This window comes from Hibiscus syriacus, unplaced genomic scaffold (genome assembly GCF_006381635.1).
Source record: "Hibiscus syriacus cultivar Baekdansim isolate YM2019G1 unplaced genomic scaffold, ASM638163v2 tig00111942_pilon, whole genome shotgun sequence".
NCBI lineage: Eukaryota > Viridiplantae > Streptophyta > Magnoliopsida > Malvales > Malvaceae > Hibiscus > Hibiscus syriacus.
In genome coordinates, this window is record NW_024063218.1 from 636,890 (window position 1) to 647,562 (window position 10,673).

A 10,673-nucleotide genomic window follows, 5' to 3' on the forward strand; every position below is an offset into this window, starting at 1 on the left:
TTGTATCAGAATGGTTTTATCAAAATCAATAGTGATAAATAACATTAATACTTACAGTAAAAACACTATATTTCTTTAATTAATGTGAACTACCTGACAACAAGTAATTTACCTACAAAGAAAATACAGTAAAGTCAATGAAAAAGAATTACCGCCCCATTCTTCTTATTTTTCTCATCTCTCTCTCTCTCTGTAACACTTAATTTTCAGTACTTCCCATTTACTTTTAATAAATAGCGTTTCTTTTTTCTTGTTATCTGCTCTAAAGAAAAATCCATATCTTCAAGAAAGATTCAAACTGTGTGTGTTTTCTATTCTGGCTCTCCCAACAATGATAGCTTTTAGCTTGCTTAAGTATTGGAGAGGTGGTGGAGGTGGTAGCAATGCTTGTGTGTCTGCACGTTCCGCCGCTGGTACTGCCGGTGGAGGAGGTACGACTACGATCGTGACTACTCATCAGGTGGTGGATACGGATGATGAAGAAGATGACAACGGGGCTTTCTTTGACCTGGAGTTTGCGGTTCCTGATGAGGATGAAACAGAGGAAAACGCAGACGTCGAGGAAGAAGGTGGTGATGTTGAAGATGAAGGAAGTGAAGATCAAAATGATGGCGTTGGTGGAAAATCTGACGATGGTTGCTCCGATGGTGATCGAGAGTTCAATTTCACGCTCTCTTCTGGCTCGAGCGGTGACCCTTCTGATCCGAACCCGACTCTTTCTCCTTCGGATGATCTGTTCTTTAAAGGAAGGCTAGTCCCCATTGAGACAAACTCTTCCTTGGAATCGAAATCTTCTCAAATTCCAGTATCATTGTTGAAATCAGCCACCAAGTTTCGAGTTTTCTTGTTGAGATTCAAGAAATCAAAGTTCAACTCAACTGAAAAGACCGAGTCGGGTACTGCTGATGAACTTGTTTCAGTCCCCACCACGAGCTCACCAAAAAAGCAAGAAGAACCCCAGGAAGAAGACAACAATAACAACAAGAACAAGCTTTTTACAGTTAAGGTCGAGGAGGTTCCTATAATGTCTCTGTTTTCCAGAGACAACAGCCAGTCGCAAAAACAACAGAGCTCCGACGAGACGGTTTCTGACGAAAAGAAATTCTCCAAAGATGTAATACAAAAATACTTGAAGAAAGTCAAGCCGCTTTATGTTCGGGTTTCAAGAAGGTACGGCGAGAAGCTGAAGTTTTCAGGGCAGTTGAGCTTGGGTTCTTTGAAACCCGCTACGCCACCTTCTACGGCTGCTCAGAAACCGGTTTCGGGGAAGGAAACGACGGCAGAAAAAGGACAAGCCGAGGCGGAGGTTGGGAAGAACACCAAGCAGGTGAGCATTCCTGCAGGACTTAGGGTGGTTTGTAAGCATTTGGGAAAGAGCCGATCGGCCTCCTCCGCCGTGGCGGCTGTTCCCCCTGCGCCTGCTGTGTCTAAGAGGAGAGACGAATCTCTGTTGCAGCAACAAGATGGAATCCAAGGCGCCATCCTCCATTGCAAGAGATCTTTTAATGGCTGTCAAGGTATTTCGTTTAAACATCATCGCTTAAAGATGACATTGTTTTTTCAAATTGTAAATGAATTTTAATCTTTTTTTTTCATTGTTCTGCTACAGATTCTTCGGAGTCTTCCATTCTGCCAAGATCTGTAAGTGATCCATCCCATGAGAAGTCAATCAATTTGTCGAGAAACTCGTTACCAGATGAAGCTAAAGCATGAAAAACAAAAATCTCCACCATTAATGAATCAATGAAGCATTGATTATTATCTCTGTAAATATTTTTGTTTTACTGTTCACTAGGTCTACTACCCCTACTGTACGTAAAGGCACCTCTTTCTGTAAAGCGAAAGAAGAGAATCAGATCTTTGTATTGCTAAAAAAAACCAAGTATGATGATTATGAAGGCTCCATCATTATCAGCAAAAATTTCTTCGAAGTTTAACATTTTGGGGTTCGGTTTTTGATAACGTGGGCACTTATTAAATTTGCATCTGGTATGATGGGTCCCAGGGTCAAGACTAAATGGTGTCTTTTGTGGTCAGAGAAGTGGGAAAGTGGAGACCAAAACAGTAAAAAAATGAGAGATTTTGCTTTTCTTTTTCTCATAGGAAGGCGATGACCATAAAGGAAAGGGATGACCATAAAAGGTGTTGGAACTCGAGAGGTCATGGATGTTGCTGATGCCGATGCAGTACCACTTTTTATTTTTCGCTGTGTTGTTTGTTTAGAATAGCCAATGAGATACTATTTGTCTCCTTGCGGCAGCGCTTGGGGCCTACAAATGCGATGCTGAGTGCGGAGCCTTCGGTGCCTCCCCTTGCTGCCACTCCGCTATTGCTGTGTTTTTATGGCCAAAGTAATTGGATATGGATTCTTACCAAAAATTTCATCCGTTCTTTTGAAAAATGTTTGATTTTGGAAAATGATGAGTTATAATTATTGTAGGTGACACTTTCTTTATGATTTGAACGAAGAATCATAATCGATAATTCTTGTGAACCGAAGAATAAAATGTAGTACGGTGTGTAAAGAGAGACCGAGAAAGAGTTTATGATTCTTTTTCTAGACATGTATTGTAGTTTATATATTGATGTATAGCGTTGCAACATACCTATATTCATAATGATTATTCGTATACTAACAAGGCTTGTAGATATCACTAATGGTATCATATTTGATTATGTCATATCATGTAAATCAACTAATGGTCATGTCAAAGAACCGTAATATGAATCTAAAAACATGTTGAACTTAACAGACTTTGATATGGGAAACCACTTACAACGAAAACACAGTTTACAAAAAGAAATGTAGAGGGTAAAACAAATCTAAGCCTTACACATGTATATAAAATGATTTCACCTCTAGACGAAGATAATTTTTCTTGAATAATAAGATTTGAACTATAAACTTTATTCGAAATGTATACAATTTCTTTTATTTTACCTTTCAAGTGAAGCTTTCGGGTTTAGTGTCCGATACGTGCATGCTGGAACCACAGCAAGGACTTTGCAACGGCATTGCTCTGTTGGGAACAATACTTTGACTGGTAGTTGTAGTTGTATTCCAGAACGTAAATGGGCCTTTCTAATCAGACTAAACGCTGAACCTTTTGAACTCCAGCACGCTGTGGAACCTTTTGTTTTTAATCTGTCTCTTTTCCTTTTCAGATATCAGATGTTGGCAACCCTTTTTAGGCATATAATCGCACCAAATTAGCCTCCAATGTCGGGGAAAAGAAGCTATTTATTTCAATGCACGTTCCAGTGATCCTTTGAGTTTTTTATCTTACTAGTATCCTAAGCTTACAAGCCCTGGTAGTCGGCCTGATGGCCCAAACGTCTTCCTTCGAGTTTTTCCATATTGACAAACAGGGTAAATTACAAATTTCATCACTCAACTTTCTTGTTACTCTTATTTTGGTCACTGCAATTCAATTTACCCGTCAAGCTTTCGATTTGTTTCTATATTGGCTACTCATGTGTTAAATCATAAATAAAAGTATGACATGACAGTCACATGTGCTGATGTGGATTATTTTTTTATTGACATAGAATTCATGTATCATCCATGTTATTTTTCTTTTTTATTTTATCTTCTTTCTCTAAAGATAAAAGTTCTAGAGTTTAGCGTTTCTTTCAAATTTCTAAGGTAGAGAGGCAGAGAAGGAGAAAGTGAGTTGTATAGTTTGATTCCATGATGTGGCTGGATGGTGAATATTATAGAGTAAAGAGGTTTAGGGTTAAGGTTTATGAGTTTTTTAAAGTTATTTACGTAAAATCTAAACTATTAGAGTGGTAGGAGATAATGAGACAAGTTAATAGTGGTTATCGGGTACGTAGATTTTGTGGGTACCAGTAATTCGAGTAATCGAGTACTCGATTTTTTTATCATTTACAAATTATTAATTTTAAAAAATATATACACAAATTTAAATGTTCAAATTACATACTCTAACATCTAAATATAAATTTAATAGTGGTTTTTAAGTTTTTTTTTAATTTTATTAATTTAATATATAAAATTATTAATAATTAAATATGTAATATTATTATATATAAAAAATAAATGTAATCGGGTACTCGAGTACCTAGGTACCCGAAAAATTTAATTTTGTAACTCGTGTCCGAACCGAGAAATATCAGGCCGAATAAAGGACCCGGAATTTGAATATTTTAAAAAAATACTCAAACTTTTTGATCAGATCGGTTGGTCGGATCATCCGGGTATGATATTTTTAAACACCCCTACTAAATATAACAATATACCCAATGATTTTCATTTAAAAAAGTACATAACAAAACCAATAGGGAACAGACTATTAGGCTATAATGTAACCGTAACAGGGGACAGTCAGGGATACCCTAAAAGAGCGTGCAATAGAGAGATGGATGGGTTAATAAGAAGGCTGACTGTGGTTCATGAACGAATGGGCAATTCATTCATCTTTGGTTTTAGGGTACCATAAACGGTATCTTTGAAACATTAAAAGGTCACCCATCATTTGAAAATTGGGACTGTTTCAGGAGCACCCATCAAGACCCGGCGTGCATGCGTTGGAAGACATGTTTCTGCCTCCCTCACCCATAACTCTTAATATTTTTAGTTCTTAGAGTGTAGCATAAACTCACGCGATTCATGCAACTACTTTAAAAAGTTGTAAACGGAGAGAGTCTGCGTGCAAGCACTTGAAAATGACGTGATAGAGAAACTAAGTTCTCAAACATGTCGTCATCAACCTCATGAAGAAAGACAAGCTCTTTCCTCATATGTATGTATAGGGGGTGAAAGACTTTATTTTTAAGGGTCAAAATAGAGGCATTTTCTTTTAAATCTAAGCTCTTTTATTCTTTACGTAAATAACATTTAAATAAAATTATTAAGAAAATATCATACATTTTAAAAAGATGTGTTACTTCAATCATGCTTGTTAGTAGGCAGTTTGATAGAGCATGTCTTTGCTTACGTGACAAAGAATTCGATCGGATGGAATTTTCGATATTTTATACTGGTCACGACTAAAATGAAAGGAAAAAAACACTAAGTTTTAAAAAAAAATCGAAAAAGAAGAAACATGCTTTATATGGATCAATGCAGTGGTAGATCTAGAAATATTTTTCAATGTGGACACATATATTAATCACATATTTTTTTACAGGATTAGCACAATTAAATTTTCAGGATGGACACAACTAATAAAATATATAATTATTTGAAAATAAATTCGAATTTCATGGGAGACACATGCCCAAATCCTTAAACTTGTTTCATTCAATAAGTTCATGCTTAAAAGACTATATTTTAAAAACTTGATAAAACTAATGTGAGATTTAAAAATCTCACTGTTAAACTTATTGATTTTGAACTATAAAACGTGCTCACCCTGAATCCTTAAACTTATTTCATTCAATAAGTTCATGTTTAAAAGACTATTTTAAAACATGAAAAAACTAATGTGAGATTTAAAAATCTCACTGTTAAACTTAATGATTTTGAACTATAAAAAGACAAATTCAAAATATGATTAGACTCATTGTAACACCCAAAAATTTCAACAAGTGAATAAAAGGTAAATTTTGAAAGTTGGTGGCTAAAGTATAAAATTAGAAAAGTTCATAGAATTAAAGTGTAATTTTGAAAACAAAATTATATATTTTGGTCCCATAAATGAATAGTTTACCTTAAAAGAAGGATTTTTGTATCTGTTAGATTTTCAATCCGAAATTTGTAGGAAAAGCTATTAATCGGTAAAGTTCAGTAAAATAATTGGATATCCAGGTCGAACAAAAAATTTACAAAAATTGAAGGATGGTATTATGAGGTTAGAAATGATGTTTTAGTATTTTTAATGTGAAGAATTGAAATGGATCAGTCAAATTAAAAGAATTTACCTTGTTTTAGTGAAACAGTAGAATTTAGTGACTAAATTGGATTTTTGGAAAATTGAAAGGGTAAAGAAGGAAATTGATAAGTGGAATTTTTATTTTTGTTTAAGATTATTAAATTGGAGATAGGAGGGTGGCATGGAAGTAAATACTTGGATTCATTAATGGCATTTTTGACATTTTGACCAAAATGAATTTTTAATTAATTTAAAAGGCCCAAATTAGAGATATTTGCATGGAAATTTCAAGAAATCTACTCTTCTTCTCTGGAAGCTTCCCAAGACCTCCATAGCTAAGGTGAGCCAAGTTTTCTTTTCCATTTTTGGTCCATTTTGTTGAGTTTTAGGACTAGGTTGTGAAATAATAAAAATTACCTATACTAAATTCTCTACAAATTAGTAAGTATTATTTTATTTCGAAATGTGAAAATGAGTTTTTATGGTGGATGAAGGGGAAGTGAGAAATCAATGAAATAAGATTGGATTTTGATGTTGGGAGTGTTAAGGAATTATATACAAGCTTAAAAGTTGATTAAAAACAGTTAGAGGAACTTGTTTGATTTTTTGGCCACTTTGGTGTTCATGAGGAAATGCTGATTTTTTATTTGTGTTGATATAGAAATGATTAGAAATTAATGAAAATGAGTTGTAGGTGATGAAATCAAGCTTGAGTCAAATTTGGAGACCATTGGAGAAAAATCCCAAAACTTTCGGCCTAGTAAAGAAAAAATAGGACAAATTTCATAAAAATTTTCTTTAAGATTTATATTGGATATAAGGATGATTTCATATGGTTGGAATTGAATTTTGGACCAAATTGGAACCTTGTGAAGTTTTAAGGATCTTTTTGCATTCTTTAAGAAATTATAGGATTAAAAATGCAAATGTGGGAAAATTAATGTACTATGCTGAAAATTAAAATTTGAATGATGAAATGTTCTATTGGGTTGATTTGGAAAGTTGAATAATTTTTAAGGATCAATTTGCAAGTTTTGGGAGAACTAGTGGTGAAATTACAAAAGTGCAATGTTAATGCATTAATTTGAGAGTATTGTGAAAAGTTAAGTGACTTAAGGTTGAGAATTATTATTTTCAAGTACTAGGGAGGTTATTTGGCAGAGTTGAGTAGAACTGATTAAGTTATAGAATTATCATCAAATATTTATTTACATTATTTTATCAGATTGTATATGTATACGTGTTTAACAAGTTAATTAGATACTGACATATATTCGAAATTGTTCATGTCGGATAATTAATTTTCAAGTGGATCGTGACTGGAATCAAGACCAAAACAAGTAAAAAAAAAAAAGGAACGGAGTTCAAGAGTGAATTGATAGAAACAGTAAGCGTTAGTGAGGCATCAGGTGAGTGCAACTAACTTTTTAACGAAATAATACAAGGAAGACTTGCGATGAGTTAATCTCGATTTTTTTTATTTAAAAGGTTTTTTTAAGTAGTAATTGAGAATAAATTTTATCAAATTGTTTTATTTTATAGTATATGATTGTTTTGGGTATGAACAGTCCAATACTGTATTTACGAGATTTTATTCAAATTTAATATATGATTAGCTTACTTACAAAATAGTATATGATTTTTAGTAAGACCATTGTATGTAAGTAAGAGTTAATAGTACAATTGGCATGCCAAGAGGTGGAGTGAACAAGTACGTGCTTACGAGCTACACTAGTATAGATTGCTCATATGACTCGTGTGCTTTAGTGGTAATGAGGTGGAGTAATCTGGTGCAATCTACGGTATATTTTATATGTTATATGATATGACATTGTTACTTATGTGACTCGTGTGCCTTAGTGATAGACGAGGTGGAGTAACTCGGTGTATTTATTAATAGCAGTTTCGACTGCATAATGGACCCTCACTCATATGACTCATGTACTATAGATTTCTCGTGATAATACAATGGACAAGCGTTTGATATGAATAAGAAAAGTACGGACTTGAAATGATCTGATTTCGAAAAGAAAAGTATAATATTACAATGATATGAACTGAATAGAAAAGTATAGATCGATCTAAAATGGCACAATACAGCATGAATTACAGATTTTTATAATAAATTCTTATTACGAGTTGACATATGATTTTATACATGTTTTATTTTATTAATATTTTTATACGATATTGTATGTTTTATAAGTTAAATATTTTATTTATTTTATTTTACTTGATTGCCTCACTAAGTGAAAACTTAGAGTGTGAGTGTTTCACACGTAGGTGTAAGCTAAAAGGAAAATAGGGAGTGCATCAACATCATTTTCGAGGAATCAGTTTTTCCACCAGAATCAATAAGTAAGGACATCCTGTCTGTTAATTTATTTGGTAATGACATGTATATTAAAGAAGTTTCTAGTTGTTATGATTTGAGTCTGTTTAAGATATTTCTGTTTAAGTTATGAAGGTTTGATTTTACAAAGGACGTTATTAATTATGAATATTAGTTTATTAAATCATAACTATTTATGATAGAAACGATTTCCAAATCAGGCAGTTTTATGACTGTTTTGATTTAAGATATCTTACAGCACAGAACTGCCTAAAATGCTACCTGAATTGAATTTAGATTTTGACATTTAAATATAAAATTATGATTTTGTGCGATTATTGGTTTTAAAATAAAGAAATGTATTTTGAGATTTTAAAATAATAAACATTTACTGATTTTCAAATAATAAATATTTTGTACGACTGATGCGACATCTTTAACTCGTATACGAGTACGTATATGAGTTAAGGGTGTTACACTCATATCGATATGATAATAGTTAAAAGAAATTGTATATACTCAAATTTCTCAGTTAATTGTTAATTGTAACAATATGAGTCTTATCTACAATCTCATATCGTTTAAATTCCTCTATAATATTATTTTCGTGCAGCTAAGGGAAAGTTGACCCAAAACGAGGGATTTTTGTAACATGATTACACCACAAAGTTGTTCGTTAATATACAATGATCTTGCTTTTTATTCTAGCATGCTATCAACATTGCATGAAAACACAAAAAGTGGGCAATTCATGCAATATCTTACCATAACTTCAACCATCACCATACATACATACATACATACATATCTATAAATTGAGTTCAGGCAGGGGATGATGGATGGGTTAATGAGGAGGTTGCCTGTGGTTCATGAACGAATGGGCAGCTCATTTCATCTTTGGTTTTTTAGGGTACCATAAACGGTAACATAAAAGGTCACCCACCATTAAAAATTGGGACTGTTTCAAGAGCACCCAGCGTGAATGCGTGGGTAGAGATGTTTCTGCCTCCCTTATCCATAACATCTTAGTATTTTAGTTCGGGAGTGTAATATAAACTGACACGATTCTTGCAACTAATGGAGCTAAGATTAAATATTGTAAGGGGTTAGATTACTTTACAATAAAAGAATAAGGATATAATAATTTATTAAGTATAAAAATTAGATGGTATAACTAGGAGTGCATTTAGTTCAATTCGATTTAATTTTTTTAATATAATTTAGATTTTTTTAATAAAATATGAATATAATGTATTTTGTGGACTTTTAAAAATGTAATCGAAATCGGATGATATAAAAATCAAAATTGATTTTTTTATTGAACTAAAGGTGATTGTAAAATGATATTTGTTTTAAATATTATCAATTATTTGACAATGAACGCTTAATCACTCTTACTACAATTATTAGTGCTCGGATTTGAAACTTCTAAAAATAACAACTATTCATTTAACCACTGATTTTTCATTCCCCTGTAGGGAGGGCTAAAATATTGTGGACAGAGGGAAAAATAGAAAATGACAATGTAAGAAGGTTAAGTGATTTTATTAATCTTTAAACTATAAAAAAATTAAGGATTTAATCTCCATACTTTAATTTGTTGCTTTTTAATCCCTACTCTTTAAATTCTGAAATTTTAGTTTTGACGCAATAGTAATAATGAGTTTGTTAAGTTAAATTATGATTATTAGTCTTTAGGTTATAAGTAAGTTATAAATTTAGTTAATTGATGGACAAGTCTAAACACACGAACTTTTAATTTTGGAAGAAGCTAATGAAGTCCCTATTCAATTCAATGGTCGAGTATGTCATTTTCTCCTCTTTCTTGGGATATAAACTTGGATTTGACAAAAGGAAGTTTCGGGTGTCTACCAAAGGGACGGTGAAGGCCATGAGAAACTCCATTGATTATAACTCAAGCTTTTGCAAACCTTGATATCTTCATCAACGGGTTTGCTTTGGCTTTTTCTTGCAAATTGAAACAGAAGCTAACGCATTAAGGTAAAGACTGAATCCATTTGTTCTCTCTCAATCTTGTCTTGTTTTTTGTAGTTGTAGTAAAAAAAATTGAATCTAAATACTAAAACATTGACAGCTCAGTCAGAAACGTACATAAATTTTTATATTAAAACATAAACTTATAAAATTTTTAAAATGACGATAATATATTAAGGATAAAGCAACACGAATGAATGGAGGATACAAGTCTTCTAAATATTAATATATATAAAAGGAAAGGTCGCAACGTTAGGTTTGGTTACTCGTTTCACTCAACAACGACGGGCGCCTGCCTATGCCCCATTAACTGTCTTGTCACGCCATTGAACTTCGTTTCCATCTAGCAAGTTGAATGATTATGACCCGTACATGAATCCGCCATTCATATCACAAACAGTAATTTTGTTGATTTGGAGGGAAAAAATCCGTAAATAATTGTTTGGTGGAGGAGAAGAAGAGAATAAACGAGTTAAAAAATGATGTATAGTCGAGGAAGATCAAAAGCA

General features: G+C 32.8%; 1 protein-coding gene across 1 annotated transcript; it reads left to right on the plus strand.

Moving 5' to 3' along the window:
* The first annotated feature begins 246 nt into the window (after nucleotides 1–246).
* LOC120173286 (probable membrane-associated kinase regulator 2) lies at nucleotides 247–2,226 on the plus strand. Its single transcript, XM_039180490.1, has 2 exons — nucleotides 247–1,517; nucleotides 1,610–2,226. The coding sequence occupies exons 1-2, from the start codon at nucleotides 332–334 to the stop codon at nucleotides 1,711–1,713; spliced, it is 1,290 nt and encodes a 429-aa protein (XP_039036421.1). The 5' UTR covers nucleotides 247–331; the 3' UTR covers nucleotides 1,714–2,226.
* The last annotated feature ends 8,447 nt before the right edge of the window (nucleotides 2,227–10,673 follow it).